Source organism: Vanellus vanellus (assembly GCF_965231255.1).
Source record: "Vanellus vanellus genome assembly, chromosome: 3".
In the NCBI taxonomy this organism is placed as follows: Eukaryota; Metazoa; Chordata; class Aves; order Charadriiformes; family Charadriidae; genus Vanellus; species Vanellus vanellus.
In genome coordinates, this window is record NC_138907.1 from 121498200 (window position 1) to 121515403 (window position 17204).

Here is a 17204-nt window from a genome sequence, read left to right on the forward strand (position 1 = left end):
TTTTTTTTTTTTTCCATTCCTGGTTTTCCTTAATGAATATACATGCTCTTTCTTTTGTGTGGACTGTACACCTGTAGTAGCTAGATTAATTGTTACTACATAATTTTTAGCATAATATAGTTTCTCCAAGAAAATCCTGACCACAATTAAAGTAGAGGCTAGTCTCTCTGCTCCAGTCCGTTGGCAGCCATTAATAACAACAGCTGTGGTAAACTTCACTCTAGGTCTGATCCTTCAGAAGAAATCATGAGGGTCCAGCCAATCCTAGGATTTAGCTATATTGTAACCATGCCACAGATTTTACAGTTAAAATACATTGAAAGTAGTGAAGACAGCTTGCTAGTCACTCAGTTTCTGACACTGCAGAATGTCTCTGTGTTGTATTAGAAAAGAAGGTCATTAGTATTCTTTGTTCAGAAATTATGTCACTCTGCTTGGTGGTCGCATTGAAATGCTTTTTTTGTAGGAGTGACCTCCACAGACTTCTGAACTGTCAGTTCCGTCTCTTATGATTATCTCTTGTGTTGCTTTGAATATTAATGGTACAAAGCCGTCCTTGTCTGCAGTGAGCACAATCCAAGAAGAACCTACAAAAATTAAGCAAAAAAAAGAAACTGAGTGTACTGCTCTGGTTATGTAATATGCACAAGCACGTTTTAAAAAGCCAGACAGCACGCAAGCAGAGCAGGCTTTCTTTTTGTGCTCTAAAGCCTTATTACGCTAATGACATTAAGGTCTGACAATCCATGTTAAACACACCTTTGTATAAATGCGAAGGGGAGCTAAATGAAACGTCTTGAAAGCTTTGAGGCATTTTGTCCCTTATTTAAGTCAAGTTGAAAGAACTTTCCTAGTTCTGATAAACTGTAAGTATCTCCGTTTTCTGAAAACTCAGCCAGCCTTTCCATGCTGACTTTTGTTCTAGTGACATCTACTTCTTTTATCCTTTTTGCTCATCTGCTCTACCCAAATGATGATGAAGAGATCATAAAACCTGAAAAAGTTGGCGAGGAAAATGATTGTGCTGTATTTGGTCTAGAAGGAAGTAGGAGTTTCCATCTCCTTTACTGTCAAGCCAAGATTGTTCAGTATGTTTTCAAATTTATATAGCAAATGGAAGGAAGTTACACCTTGAAGATGACGTATAAAAGATATCATGATTTATAAAAGATTATTTACAAAACCTGATATAATAATTTTTTGTCCTGTAATTATTTATTGAATCTTCTCATAAAGAGAATGAACAAAATCTGAATGACATTTTTAATTTTTGTTGTGTGTGTGAAAAAAAAGAGTCAAGATTAAAAAACAAAGGCATCAAAATCATTCAGGTTCACTTTCTCTATTGCATAGAAATAGAAAATAAAGCTACTCCCCTTTGTCTTTTACTTCCCTTTGCAAATCAGCTTGACAATGAAGCTATGTGTACCATATATATATATTTTTAGCGATTAATCTGTTTTCTTTTGGACTGGATATTGCAGTTCTCATAGAAAATAGTGAATTCCTTATTTATCTTTTTTTCAGTTTGACATTTTATGAAAAAAAAAATTCTGTGGCAACTGAAAAGCATTGTGGGAGCCCTTGTATCACATGTTTTTCTTAGAGCGTGTGATCCTGTCATTACTGAGCAGGGACATTAGCTGGGATCTGAGGTAAAGAAAGCCATGTTATGTTCTGTGGTTGAAATTTTTAATTTTGGGAGATAAAACTGTAATTTGAAAAGGAATGTGAAAAAAGAAAGTGTAGAAAATCCAGAAGAACCATGCTTAATTTTTGTCAGTCATAACAAAGCACGTTCCTGGACAAGGCAAATCTCCCCTCCTTATACTATTAACAAAGCACTTTTCCAGGCTGCTGCACTATTGCATGTTGTTGTGTCACCTGTTACATCATAAGAAGATTGTCATTCCAAACCATGAATCTTTAATCTTCTACTCTTAATACTTTTGTTCTAATTCTGGACAGATTTCAGATTCGATAAGCAATAGGCCTGAAAGTTGAAATTCTGCTGTCCAAATCCATAGTTACGTTGTTGGTGAAATTGATAAAGCATACTCTTTTGTCAAACTCTTGCGACTTTTTAGTTTCATCCATTGAAATGTTTGAAATTCTCTGTGTCATTGATAACACTTGCTTTGAAGCATATCCCACAAGGTATTTCAATAGTGGAAAAACCTTGTGCAGGATGTAGTACCCTTTTGCTATGCACAATTATTATAATGATGACGGGCCGAAAAGAGGGACTTCATTGTGCTTATACCAGAGCAGGTATTATGACAGGCTATAGTTAGTACAAGTAATGGTATTACAGTCCTGGGCTTAAAGTGCACATGAGGAGGCCAAGTTCATTGCTTGCATGACTCGATCTTCATAGCCTTGCTGTGTGTGGCTATGAATTTGGGCTACAGTTGTGAACTTCTTCCCAATATATTCCAGTTTAAGTGTTTATTCATAGTAAAAAATGCCAGCCTGTCATTACAATACAAGCACAGTCTTCATTGTGTCCCCTTTAATTATACAGTATTAAAGGATGGGAGTGATATTTTTAAACATCACATTTAATATTCATGCCTGTGGCAAAGGAAAGATTTAGGAATATAGACCTGTACTGATCGGAACTGAATAAGTTGCTACGTAACTACTTCTGCCCCATACTTGATAATTTTGCAAGATTTTGGTGACTTTAGAAAGCTTCTTGTTTCAGTTATTCTTTTTGCTGTCAACAAACAGACTCACTTTCAAAAGAGCTGAGCACCACATTAAACAGAAAGAGGGACATGTTAGGGTGATTCTGAGACATTCTCTTTTTGATATCTCTGAAGTCTAATGCATGAAATCGAGGAGTGGTGTTCTGTTAATTAAATTTTAAATATTCAACTGTTCTATAGGGCTGAAAATAGGTTTTCTCACAGGACGATTATTTATTATTTTCATACTGAATTCTAAACTGCTTTTTGCATTATGGGCATTTGTTTCCACAATCAAAAATTGGAAGTACAGGTTAAAAATGGGTTGTGCCATGCAAGGGAAAAAGCCTGCTGGGAAATAGCTCAGGCCTCTACAGCAAGTGGAGTGTTTTCATATATGCCTCCACTGCACTGTACGGTCAAGAGAGATTGTTGACAAAAATATGAAACCTGCATATCCTTATTTTCTCGAACAACTCTCAGAAACTGCTGTAAGCCAGGGGAAAAGTGAAATGGCCCAATGTGACTTGGATAAAGGCAGATCTACTAATCAGTGTTGTATTTGTAGCCCCTTTTCTTCATCCTTGTGGTCAACAACAAGTAGATAAGCAGAATATGAATGGCAGAATGGTGCATATTTTACGTCTCTTTTTCCCACTGTCCTTGGTGCCAGCACCAGTAACATCCCAGGCTTGGTTTCTTTTTCATCAATAAGCCTGTTGTATAGCAGTCTGGTATATAACCTGGTGTATATATATAAACTATATATATATATATATATATATATATATATATATATAAACTATAGCTTATGTTATTACTTTTCTTTTTGTTTTCACCAACAGTTGAATTCATTTCTCATAAGACAGAGTATACCAATTAAGCCAATATGTCTCAGCTTGTCAGGGCTTAAGACAAGGGGCAAGACAGAGAGTAATTTATGGATCTCTCAGTGTGGAAACCCTGCAAAGAGATCATAATTATAGCCAACTGCTGTGTACTGTAAGATGACAATATACTTAGACTGTGATGAGAAAAGCCATCAGAAGCATTATAGAGAAATAGCTAAAAAATAACAGTATGTATGTTGCTAAGAAGGTAGCATACATGGACAGACAGGGACAAGGTGAATCAAGAGACCAGTCTGGGGCTAGGTTATCCCTAGCTGCTTCTGTTCTTACATGTTAATCAGTGGTGGGTGGTAGAAATGTGAGACTGGCAAATTAGAACATTGAGCTTCATTGTTTATCATACATTAAAATAATCCCAAATGCTACATGATACATAGATATATATATATCTCATGTTCTGAGAATGAATTTTTTTCCAACCTACTTTCTATTGTCAGGTCTGGGACATGCTCGTAAAGATGGGCAAAACAAAATGCCAGAAGGTCTCAAGGAAGCATTTCTATTTGCAGGTAATACAGTGTACTAATTATTTTCTCAGCCTTTCTCTGTAGAGGCATCTAATATATTACTCTGGTAACAGGTAGTTCTGCAGTTACTTAGCATTTAAGTGATTTCAAGAGACGCTCTGCCATATTTCAGACAAAGGAAAACACATACTTATCAAAAAAAGTTAGCTATCTCAGTTTACTAAAGTATGGGGTAATTACTCTACTACAAATGCCTTTTTTAAGCTAAAAACCTCAGTTGAAACCAGATACCAGAAATAAAAAGAACATACCGTGTTTCATTTCAATAACAGGCAGATCAAACAGCTGCTGGACTAAATTCAAATGGATCTTGCCATCACAGAGGAGAACATCTTTTGTTTCTTCAGTAACTGCTCCATTTGAAAAACTTTTCTTCGAATGCATATATGTAAAAGAAAAGATCTTGTCAAAGTCTTAGACGTTGTGCCTGAGTTCTTTTAACCATTCCTCTGCTCTTACTCCTTTCAGTTCTTTAGTCATTTTGCTTTTTCTTTGTCTGTCTTTTTCTTACAATTTATAGATACCATTATGCAATGCAATTCTAAGCACAATCTCGCAGTCCCAGGTGAAGAGGAATATGCCTCTTTGCTTTTTGCTTTGTGTGCTTATGAAGCTCAAAACTGCATCAGCCCTGTATATATAATGAATCAGGTCATGCATATATGCGTCTATTGGGCCTTTCTGCCTGAAGAATCAATTCAGTGGAAGGTAATATATCATGCCTGGAATGAAGTTGTCCAAGATGCTACCAGAGCAAATGAGTACTCTGCTCAGTTTCAATTGTACGCATGGGTGGTTTTGATAGTCCTTGGTCAGCTATTCCACCCCAGTAAAATAACCTCAGTTCTGACACAGAGAGAATTGCAGAGACTGGACATAGTGACAGTCTCTCTGAAAAGCTGTCATAACAAGGTAACTTACGAATCTTGTGACTTTCTTTGAGAGAGAGGGAATGTATGGATTTACAGCCCTGGAATTTGCTCTGACATTCACTAAAAGAACACACTTGCATATTCATGCTCCATGAAGTTTAGCTGGCCTTCAGAATCAACACCTTTGTGTTCCATCATTGTTATCACTGCAAAGTGCAAGAACCACAAAATAGTTGAGCTAATATGATTATGGAGTGGATATATATTTGCATTTACATTTTCCTATCTGCTATCATTTGAAAGTCATTTTAGCATTAAAAATTTTCCAGGGACTCAATGCCATTATACAATATATGTGAATTGGACATTTTCTTCTAAATATACTTTGCTAAATATATTTTGCTAAATATTCTTGCTATGCTTTGTCCCGTGAATTTCATTTTGTTCTTTCCTCTTCGTACTTTCCACCTGTGTAGTTCCCATGTGTTATGGTGTTTTTTTTCTTTGGCATCCCTTATGTTTGCAATCCCCCCAGATTTAACATATTTCTTATTTGAATGAACAGTCTATGTATCCCATTTCCTAGACTTTTCTGGTTTGTACATTCAGAAGGGATCCAGGTTAATGTTTTACAATGGGTTGAAAAGATGTCATGCATCCTAACTCCTGTTCTAGTCCTACCCTGTCTGTGTCTACTTCGTACCCTTGAATCTTTCTTGCTAATGTGAAACTTACAGTGGAATGACTTCACAACTACATTTTCTATTTCTGTGCATAGTAATCTAACTTTTGACTAAATAAACATCTCTTTTAATGCTTGTCTTCTTTTCTAATTCTGCTGTCTTTTGTCTCAGTCGCTCTCAGTGAACACATGCTTTTTTGCTGTGTAACAACCTTTCTAAATCAATCACTTTCATTTTTCTGTACATATTATGCATAGTGTCAGGCAACCACATTGCATTCTGTAAATCAGAATGTCTACCAACTGTTGCAAAAGTACTTTTTCCCCACTCTATCATAAATTGGCCATGCAGCTAGTCTATGGCTGATTGTTACTTATTTATGTATTATGATTGATGTATGATTATGATGATTGAAGATGTAAGAAATGTAAAAATATCTTTCCGTTAAAAACGTAAACTTCCCAACTTTCAAAAGTCTTCTTATCTCTTTCCCCCTTTCAAAACAGCCAGAAATTTGTTGCTGTGTAATTAACAGGGAAATACCTAAGGAATGCATCAAAGGAGTACCATTTTCTTCATCATAAACGTATAGTAACTTTATTACAGCTATAATATATAACAGAACTTCTTTGTCATTTTTAGGTCTCTTCGAATTATATAGTACTATATTCTATTGAACCTAAATACACTTAAAACTCAATGGGCTGAATGTTCAGCAATGAGCATGTGTTTTGCGTTTACATTGCAAAGATGCCGTTTGCCTGTACAGATATTTGTGCAAAGCTTTTCATTGCTGCATATTGTGGATTAGTACATCTAACAACTACTTCATTTTCCTGAATTCAGGTTGAAATAGCAGAGTTTATTAAAACTTGTACTTCAGTTAATGAGTTATAGAAAACTGTGGACAGTAAATGAGACAGGCACATTGCCTTGACCAAAGTGGTTCATTTTTTCACGTAGATACGCTTCAACTCAAGAATAATCAGAAAAAAATCTAGCTGTGCCTCTGTTGACTTGAAATCAGTTGAATGGAAATGTATGTTACAGGTGACTTTGTTCTAGTATGTCTCCTACTTAGCCCTGCAATTTATCGTTGGAACAGCTATTAAAAGCAGAAGATATTTTTGTATATACAAAACTACATGGCATCTATGTTTTATCCTGACCAGTTTTTCAAGTACAGACCTCAAAGCTTAAGTTTCAAGTTGTCTGTCTTTCATCACTTGTGAGAATTCATATTAGCTATTCTCTCTGCCTTTGTCATACACTTCTGTTTATAATGATAAACTTAATCATCTTTACATTTTATTTTTGTCTCCTGGCAAATTCTGTCAGGTCAAGAATCTTTCTTTGTTTTAATCTTCTAATTATTTAGCCTTTCTTTCTAACATGGAGTTTAAGTGATTATAACATGCCATCTCTTTAGGGAATATGTTCATGCATGTCATATCATAGGTTAACTGATTTAAATGCAGGCCTTCTTGAGAGGTAGGTAACTGTTAGTATTCCCTTTTTATAGATGATCAAATCCTTACACAGGAAGATTAGGAGATTCATTCAAGGTCATGCAAGTAATTTGTGACTGAGTTAGAAATACAACTAAAATCTCACCTCAGTACTTCCCATTTTCATGCCTTAACCCAAAGACCATTTTCTAGTCAAATCTAAATTTAATCCGCCTCTTCCCAAAATATGTATCTCTGGTTTTGCTGTGTTGCTATTTATGTCCAATAGAAACCAGAGGAACTTGTCATTGTCATATTAAAAGCCCCTAATGTTAGTTGCTTTTTCCTAAACCAAAGTTTATTGGTAGACTAAGAACATATTAATCACAGAAGAAATAAATATATTTTTACATACATGAGTGGATATTTACAGATTAAGTTTCTTTAGCCAACTTCTTGTAGTGTGCCAGGTGAACTCTCCCTCAACAAAAATCCAACAGAAAGAAACCATCAATTCAAAAATTGTTTTCCTTTATCCGTGCCAGCCTGCCCCCTTGATCAGATTTTATAACCTATAAAGGGTCTTCTGGGCTGCAGCCAGTCCATCACAGTGTTACCAAACTGTCTTTCAAAAGTCATGGTTTGGAATGCAAATATATATGGGAAGAAAATCATTTACTAAGGTAAAAAGAGTTCCTGGATTAGATGTTATACTCCGTATGTCTGCATGATAAATAAACGTCTTTTACTACTTTTTTGAACCCCACTGAGCAGTCAGCTAGTTCTGCCTCTTGACCTTTTTCACTATTTATCTTCTATTTCCTAATGCACTATGCTTGCCTGGATGCTGAGATCATCTTCATGAACTTAAATGCAACGACTAATGAAACAGTGGAATATGCTACCAATCAGAATTGGTTTTACTAACACTGGTTTAGTGATCGATTGCAGTTTGAATGAGTCTTTCTTGCACATAGATGTCTAGAAATGTTAAATGTTTTCCAGATGAGGCCTCACGGCTGTGTTGCCCAGTATTGCATTACTTACTGGGTGTACCTCACTGATGTACCCACAGATTGTCTTTGTTCTTTTCATAAACATGTCACATTTTTGATTCATAATCATCTTATAGTCACTTAACACATGCAAGCTTTTTTCATCCTTGGTTGTTCCCAGCTAATGAATATCCAGTTTACAGCAGAAATTCCTTCTATTTATTGTGGAATATATCACTATCCACTTCAAATTAGTTCATTTCAATAATTTTTTTTTATTCTAGATGCTAAGGTCATCAAATTACAGGTGTGATATCCTGATCCTCTATTGACTTCTTCCTGTCCTACTACTGACTTTATGCTGTATGTAGATTTTATTAGCATATCTTATCAAATCACTAATGAAACTTTTAGATTAGCCTGAAAATCAGTCATGAGAAAATCCTCTAGTAAATGTCTTCCATTTTCTTTTATATTACTATCACTGTTTACTATCTTCCTTCCAGGTAATTCCTTAACCATTTTATATTTCTTCTATTAATCCCTATTCTCTGCTGTTGAACAAATAATTTCCCCTGTGGCATGATTTGAAGTACTGTACTGAATTACAGGTATTTTAAATATTCTTCATATCCTTTGTGTTAATAATCTGTTCTTTTATAAATGAAAGGTATCAGGTTAGTCAGTCACATATATGCATTGTAAGATGAATTGTGCTGTAGTTGCCTAGAACTCTGTTTTCATTTTCTTAAACCCTTGGTTTCAGCTCTTCGTGTTATGCTTCAGGAATAATTTCAGTTTTGATACCTTAGTACCCATTAGTCAGTTTGCTTTTGCCTTTACTCCCCACATTCGTTGTGTGGGATGAGAAAAAAATGGTAAATTAAATAGACGTGGGGGAGCTGGCCGAGAAGACAATGAAAAGAGAGTTAGATGTCTAAGGAAGAGCACTGAAGAGGAATGAGAAATATGATTTTTGATATTTAAAGTGCTGTGTGTCATTAAGTCTTGTGCAGCATTGCCACTGGTAGTTTTAATTAGGTTTTGCAGCCTGCACTGCTCCCCTTTCCTCTCATGATTTCTACTGTTGCTGTGATTCCTTTTTGATTTTTGATGGGTCTTGAATTTATTTTGATGAAGATCTTAATATCTTTGCTTGCCTTTATGTGGGACATTCCAACTGCAACCTTAATTAACCTGTTAGAGAAGCATAAGCCTGTAAAATGTTTGCATTGGAAGCGATCTGAGGTGCTCAGGGGTGCTTAAATCCCAGTGCAGTTTGCATTTATCGTGCACATCAGCGTTTCAGATTATATGATGCTAGGATTTCTCTATTCTTGGCTCCTTTTTAATAGTGCTGCAACTACAGTTTCAGATATATTGTAATCTAAGTTATATCCTTTGTCCTTGTGCTTGTGCTTCCATGATCTTTGGGTGTGTTTTTTTATTAACTCAGATTTTTACTTTCTTTATACAATACAAAAACTTGGATTCATTTTTGACATTATGTATTCCTTTTCCTTTGTGTCTATGTATCCAACAAACAAATCATCTGGTCTAATAAAAGGTATTGTGTCTCCTCTGCAAACCCTGCTTGTCTGCTATTGATCAGTTTCAGAACATTGTTGTCAGAATTTGTTCTTAACAAATTCCTCAACCTTTGCTCAAAATGTTATCCATGCATTAATTACACCTTGTCTTGACTACTGCAGGTCTTTATTTTATGGTCATCCTAAATCTCTTCGCTCTAAACTTCAGGATGGCTGACTAGTTTCTTACTCCAGGGAGCAGCCACATCACCTTCCTTTTCCATCATTTTCATGGCTTTCTATTGCTCAACCCAAGTCAAAATTGCCCTTTGGATTTCAGAAAGGTTCGTGGTCTTATTACAGCTGATCATTGCAGCCTGGTCTTTGCTCATTTTACTGTGCCAGCCTTATACCCCCCTTCTGTATCTCTACTTCACGCAATTCTATCAGAAAAACTTTATTGCCATATGTTTGCATCCTTTCTATTCATCTCCCAGCTCTGTGTAAAAAATTGTTTATTTTATAGCTGACCTTGGCAATAAAGTTTCCCATAGTAAATTGTATGAAGATGCTATAAAAGTACAAATTGAATTGTATACAATTATTGGTGGGTGCTAAGAAAAGGAAATCATGGTGACTAATTACTGTAAAGATATTTATTTCCTGTTTAATTATGCAATCAATGCTCTCAGTGATATATACTTTTGACATAATACTGCTTGTGAGAAAAATCTAGGAGTTTTAAGATATTCTTCAGTTTAAGATGAATCTTATTCCTCCTGGAGAGGTTTGCCTAAATGCCATTAATTTCAAATCCAGATTGGCTTTATTTCCACTGTAATTAGCTTTTGAATGAGGCTATTTTAAATATTCTGCAGCTGTTCCTTTTCTTGGGGAAAGGGATGAAAAAAGTATCTTTTTTCAAAATGAAACAGAAAAAAATCTGTGACAGATCCTCATCTCTTCTTTTTTTTTTTCTTTTTAAATAATATCCTTTTACTGGGTCTGTCTGTCTGCTCTCCTACACTATCCTGAATCACAAGTCTGTATGTGATGAAAGAGCAATAATATTTGCTTTTCAGGGTTGAATGATCAAGTCACCTCTGGTGGCTGAATGCTATTACACAAGTGATAGTGCAGTGACATTTCCAAAGTGTGAGTGATCGTGTTTTTCTTTTATGGCTACGGGCTACAAAGAATATAAATTCTGGTAGTACTGCATGGACATGACTTCAGAGGAGTTATAGTTAGGCTAGCGCTAACAGAATAAACAAAGATTTTGAAGACTATTTAGTGGGCAGACATTATGAATTATTAAGTAATGCACATTCTGTTTTATATTACGATTTTCTAAGCAGAACTGGAAATACATAAATATGTCAATAATGCTTCTGCACAAGTGTTCATAATTGCCTGTTAATTATTGCTACATTTTTATCTGTTATGTTTTAAACTTTCCTGTTATGTTTTTAATGCATAAATATGGTTATGCAGTACTGATCATTATGTTTTATAGTACAATAGATTTCCCAATCAAGATTGAGCCTCTGCCACGCTAGGGATTATACAAACGCTTAAGAAGACATGCATTTGGCACAAAAAGCTGAAAGATAATGGCCATGTTATTGACTGGACTGCAGTGTTCCTAAAGCTTAGAATCTTTTCCACAAGCTGATATTTATATCATAAAGCAATAAAGCTATTTCCTGACATTTTGCACTGTGAACACAGAGCCTGGCTGGAACCCACAGCCCAGCTAGTCTCTGAGCTCACAGAGCGCTAATCAACTCCTGAAGGAGGAACAAGGTTCAGATGTCTGAATCCAAACTAATCAAAACAACTATTTTCTGAGAAAATTATTAGCTGCCTATGAAGCAAATATTTCCCTGTCTGTCTGGAGGCCTTTTTGCCATCAGTCTATTTTTCATTATTTTTTGGCATCATGCTGTGATCCTGTTAGATTTCAGAAGAGGGGCTGGACTATGCAAGGCATTAGTTGTGAGACTTACACAGAAAAGCTACGTATGCCAGAAAGACATTAAAAGTGGCACTTTTTCTGAGTCGTCATAATGCAGTACTAGTGGTGCTTTCTGCTGGCTTAATGTGGAACTAACCTTTTCAGATAAGTAAGAGTCTTCCTTTCTAAATGTAGTTAGTCTAGCAGTATTTTAGAAGCACTAATATTTTTTTCTTTGCTGCCAAAGGAAAAAAAAGGTTAATTAATTCTTACTGCTTGTGCAAGGAAATGTGCACAGTGACTTCAGATCTGAGATTAATGTTAAGTGTCAGAAACAAAACTTCTCTTTGGAAAGGTTAATCCAATTGAATCCAAAAGATAAGGCTGCTTGCTAAATAAATAAGTTGATTTATGTTAAGAAATCAGAATTAATTTGAACATGCTGGGGTAACAGAAGGTCTTGCTTCTTGGCAAATATAATCCTAAATTATTTAAACAGACATGTTGCTTTTTTCACCAGACTTTGTAAAATGTATTCAAGTTAAATTATTGACTACTTCAGACCAAAAGCTTTCCTTTTATCCAGAGTACTGGAGATATATATATATATACTAGAATCTGCTTAAATGCCAAGTAAACAATTGCTAAAAGTAATGATTATGATTTAACTGAGTTACCATTCCCTTAATGAATGTTTAAGGAGGGGTACTTAGGTGCCTATCTGGATTCCTTTAAAGTAAATTGAAGTCAAATTTGTTTGACAAGTACATACTTCAGCATCATCATAATGTAATGTATTACTTTGACATAATGCTACTTATGTTGCAGTAGATAAGAATGCATTTATAATTGGCATCTACATCCTGAAAGAGACCCTAGTTTTAGCAGCAATACCACTAGCATCAGCATGACTAAATATATTATCAGTTTAATGTTAGTATTAGTGCGAATAATACTAAGAATAATAGCCAGAAATAATTACCCAACTTACATTCCTTAGTCGAAATTCTTATTGAAGCCAGTAGGAATTTTGCAGAAACGAGGGTTGGATAGGAACATCATGATTTGACATTCGTCTTTTTATTTAATGAAATGATAATTGCATATTGACAGATATTTTTTCCAGAAAATTTGAAGTGGTAACATTTTTCTCAAATTGTCTATGTCTAGCTCTGTGAAGATTAGTGGTGAGAAATTAAAGTAAAATTAAGCCAACTTCATGTCATGCCCATCTAAGTTTTCTATAAATTGAGATTCAATACTTTGTTTTGGCCTTCATGAGACACTAGCTATCTTCAAACTTTGGATTTGAGCCAGGGTTTGAATTTATTATCATGGAATCAGAATGATTAGGGTTGGAAGGAACCTTACAGATCATCTAGTTCCACCCCCCTGCCATGGGCAGGGACACCTTCCACTAGACCAGGTTGCTCAAAGCCCCATCCAGCCTGGCCTTGAACACTTCCAGGGATGGGGCATCCACAGCTTCTCTAGGCAATACGTTCCAGTTTCTGGTGGGCTACTGTACCACCCTACTCATAGGCTCATCTCTACACTAAATTAACATTTAAACCTTTTGTACATTAACAACTGTTTGGCTCTGTTTTCTCTCTTTGACAGATGCACAAAAGATCAGCTAGTATCCAAGACAGTTGTGCTTAATCAAAGAAGAGCAGACAGACACAAATCTCCCATGTGAAGTATCCTCTGAGTTACCCACATCATCCTGAGTTATTGTTTCAATGACAAATTATAATACTATTTTAAATTAAGCTTGATGCCACTCAGGTTACATTTCTCATGTGTTGATAAGAATTAAACTGCATCCTCTTGATTTAAAGCTCAATAAATACAAGATTGTTTAAAAATTCAATGTCCTATCACAATATATTTAAGCTGACAAAAAAGTTACCTGATAAGTGATATGAACGACAGGTGGTTCCTGTGAACATGGATAGGCTAAAGATATCCTCCTCCCATTTTTAGCACAGTCCGTTATTTCAGAAAGACTCAGTTGTAACTCATTGAAGCTGCCACAAAGCCTCTCTAAATTTCTAGATATGTGACTCGTTCCTCTTTCACTTGGCAAGTTGTTGTTTTTAGGAGAACTTGATGTTTCTTGGATCACATTGAACTGCACTTTAGGGGAAGTTGGTCTGCTGGAAAGCCTGGTAGGTGTTCCAAAACCAAGAAGAGACACTGAACGCTTGGTAGGTTCAGCATCCAGTGTATCCAAGGCCACCGAGGCGTCACCTGGGAGCCTTTTTTCATCCAGATCACTCACGCTTGATGAAGAGCTCTGCTCATAACTAGGGCTCTTTACTTCCTCGTTGAGTCTTCTCCTGCCACTAGGAGATTGAATAACTGTGCTTCTTGGTATTAGCAGCTCCCTGCTTTGAGGTTGGTCTTCTGTGGCAATATTTTCAAAGAACTTTCTTTTTCCAGGAATATTCACAGAGGATTCAAAGTTATAAAACATATTCTGCTTCGTCTCAGGCAATGCTGAAGAATCTTCTTCCAGCATCAGTTCGTTGATCATCAGGCGCATTACATACCTGTCTGAACTTGAAGATGGAATGAGACTAGGATCAGGGAACTTTTGCTTCCCAATCAGAATCAATAGGAGTTTATCTGTCAAAAAGCATAGGCCCTTTGGTCTTTCATATTTTTCCAGCTGGATTTGTTGAATACGAGGCATGCAAGAAGAGGTTACTGAATACACCAAAACAATGTTAGAAGTATTAGAGGCCACTGCCACAATCTGAGCTCTAAGGTCAAAAGCCATTATATCAGGAACCAGAATACCTGGGATGGTGACTTTTCTGGTGGTGGTTACCTTTCTCTCAAATGTCACCAAGATCAAGTGAGAAGAATCTTGACCATTTGTTGCTGCAGAGTCTTTGCGTTTCAGAGTAATAAGAGGACCAGGGTCAGACCGACGGTGGTTTGCAAGGATATGAGTTAAATCCACGGGACCTGACGAAGAAGAAGCAACTGAATCAACACCTGATCTGTCTGAATCTATGGACTTTCTTCGCAGGTCCATGGAGTATTCTTCATCACCAAGCACCAGAGCAGACTGTGAGATTAAAGAACCAGTTTCTGTACCAGATAGCACATCAAATGCAATGCCTGCATTCAAACCACAGATATTATCTAAAGGAAGCTCAGTAGCTACAGCAATTTGGAAATCCAGTGTGGCTTCTATAGCACAGATATAACCTCCCACATCAAAGACTGGGCAAAAGGAGCAGGTACTTAGAGTTTTCTGAGCATCATCCCATATGTAGGAATGCAGGGCACTGCCTATAGCAACTACTAAACGATTACCATCCTTAGTCCAGCAAGCACAGTGGATAAGCCCACTGCTTTTGATATCTGCCTTAACTCTAGTATTGTCAGTACGAACAGCATGCAAGACTGAAGCATCTCTTTTTGTAAGCACAGCCAAGACCTCCTTCTTTGGATGCCAGACACAGCCCTGGGAAAGCAGTGGAAACGGCTCACCAACTTCACAAGTCTGAGAAATCAAGGGTTTATTCTTCTCCGCAGTGCTGTAGCCCAGCTGCCAAATGCTAACATGCTTTTTATGCTGAACAGCAAGCAGAGCTGGGGTGTCTGTAGAGCAACATGGACCCCAGTAAAGCCCATGAACATGTTCAAATTGACCAACAACACTTGAGTCTCCAAACTTTAGTTCTCCGTTATGATAGTATAAAGCAGTCAGTATCACTTGCTTCCCATCTGTCCAGGCAATTCCGTGCACGGGATGGATGGCCTGATATAAAGCATTGAGGCCAGTTCTCAGCAGCTTTGCCTTTCCCAGCTCCATCTTTTTAAGCTTTTTGTCTACTGGTACTTGTTCCAAAGTAGGGAATCCATGGAATTCACTTGCAGATCATGAGGAAAATTTTATCTTCTATCTCCTTCCCTTCCTTTCCAGAATCAAGCTGGTTTTTCTGCTAATAATCCAAGAGCCTATATTGTGAACTCCTTCACAGTAAGCCCGCAGTTGCTCTTCTAAGTATAAATCCATGTCAAAGCTGCTTTTGCTATGTCTTTTCCTGGGAGGAGTTATCATCTTCATGTGATGGCTAACAAGGTTTAACCAATTACTGTACGTTTTCGTAGAAGTCTATTTTTAACTCTTCACTGCTGGGAGTATATTTAAAAATAACACTCTAATACCTTGACCTTCAGTGAATGAAGGTCTTTAATGAAGGCTGGAGAGAGATCATACACTGTTAAGCCTAAGTATTAAGCTACAGCCTGAAATAATGGCCTGACACTTCTTTCAGCCAGCCTTTGAAGGATAAAAGAAGATTTAAACATACCTGAGAACTGTACAAGGCAGATTGCAATCTCTGATGGACAGCATCATTCAAAGATACAAAATCCTAAGTGGCTATGAAAGGGAAGTAGAAAAGGGAAATCATGTTCTGTTCTGTTAGTAGTTAGAAGAGAATGAAGGAAGGTGAGATTTTTTTTAAAAAAAAAGCAAAATAGTGTAAAAACAAAGACAGCTGATTAGTGTTCATTTTACTGGGACAGATTTCCTAGCTACAAATATATAGAGATTTCTTTCTTGGTCTTCCCAGCCACCTGTATCTGAGGACCGTTCCCTCATCATATAGCCAAAATGCAAAGAGGAAGACAAAATTTTCCTGTTTCCCTAAACTCTGCAGTTTCTACAGTATGTAAAATAATGTCAAGCAAAGATCCTAGAGTTGACAAAGACCCAACCAATGAACTCATGTTAAGACAGTGGGGCCATGTGAGGATACGCCAATTTGTTTTGGTTGTATTGTTTCAGGACCAGAGCTGGTTCAGATGGACTGCCTTGGGTGTCTCCATTCTTCCCTCCTTTTCTGGGTTTAGCTTGGACAGAGCTCGCATATCGCTGAACATAAATTGTCAGGATGGGATTCATTACTTAAATATAACCAACTATTACTATTTTCAATACCCTAGGATATCTGAGACAGCCACACTGGCTGGCAGATATGGCATAGGACTTACAAAGAGTAGTGCCATTCTGGAGTGGCAGCTGGCAACAAAGAGATGATCCCTAGATAGTCCCTAGACTGTCTAAGATGGTATTAGAAGCTTATGTACAGGTAACTGAATCCCATCCTCAGCATCTTTTTGTAGTTCTTGTTTTGCCAGTATCTCCTTTCTGCTTTGATGTAACTTGTGTCTCTTTCTGTTTGCATTAAAAAAAATAATGTGAATAAATTAGGCCTGGGCAGAGGTTTACAAATTATCACTATAATCACTATGGTTAAAGATGTAAGACTTAACTATACCCATTCTGCATCTTTGGCTGATTTATATTTTATATATTTTTATGCTAATACCTGGGAAAAACAGAACTCTTGTTGAAGGCAGTTGGACTTCTGCTGTAAGATTTTTTTTAGTATTGCTTTTCCAGGTGTATTTACTGAGGATGGTGAGTACCAATAAAGAACTCCACATTTATGTAAAGTAATCATACCATATTCTCATTCACAGCTACTTGGGTTTTGTAGATTATTTCATGAAGATTACATTCAAAATCAAGACTTTTTTATATTCATAAAGGACAAGCCAGCA

At 36.5% G+C, this 17204-nt stretch overlaps 2 protein-coding genes across 2 annotated transcripts in view; one reads left to right on the plus strand and one right to left on the minus strand.

Moving 5' to 3' along the window:
• The window catches only part of FKBP1B (FKBP prolyl isomerase 1B), a 79585-nt gene that overhangs the window by 3163 nt on the left and 59218 nt on the right, over positions 1 to 17204 (plus strand). The window contains exon 2 of the mRNA XM_082481161.1: positions 4039 to 4110. Within this exon, the coding sequence (XP_082337287.1) occupies positions 4074 to 4110 (37 nt within the window). The 5' untranslated portion in view covers positions 4039 to 4073. The remainder of the gene's footprint in view (positions 1 to 4038; positions 4111 to 17204) is intronic.
• Positions 421 to 15444, minus strand: LOC309670285 (WD repeat and coiled-coil-containing protein-like; the record flags this gene model as incomplete). Its single annotated transcript, XM_082481159.1, has 3 exons — positions 421 to 587; positions 4380 to 4500; positions 13525 to 15444. The coding sequence occupies 3 exons, from the start codon at positions 15442 to 15444 to the stop codon at positions 421 to 423; spliced, it is 2208 nt and encodes a 735-aa protein (XP_082337285.1).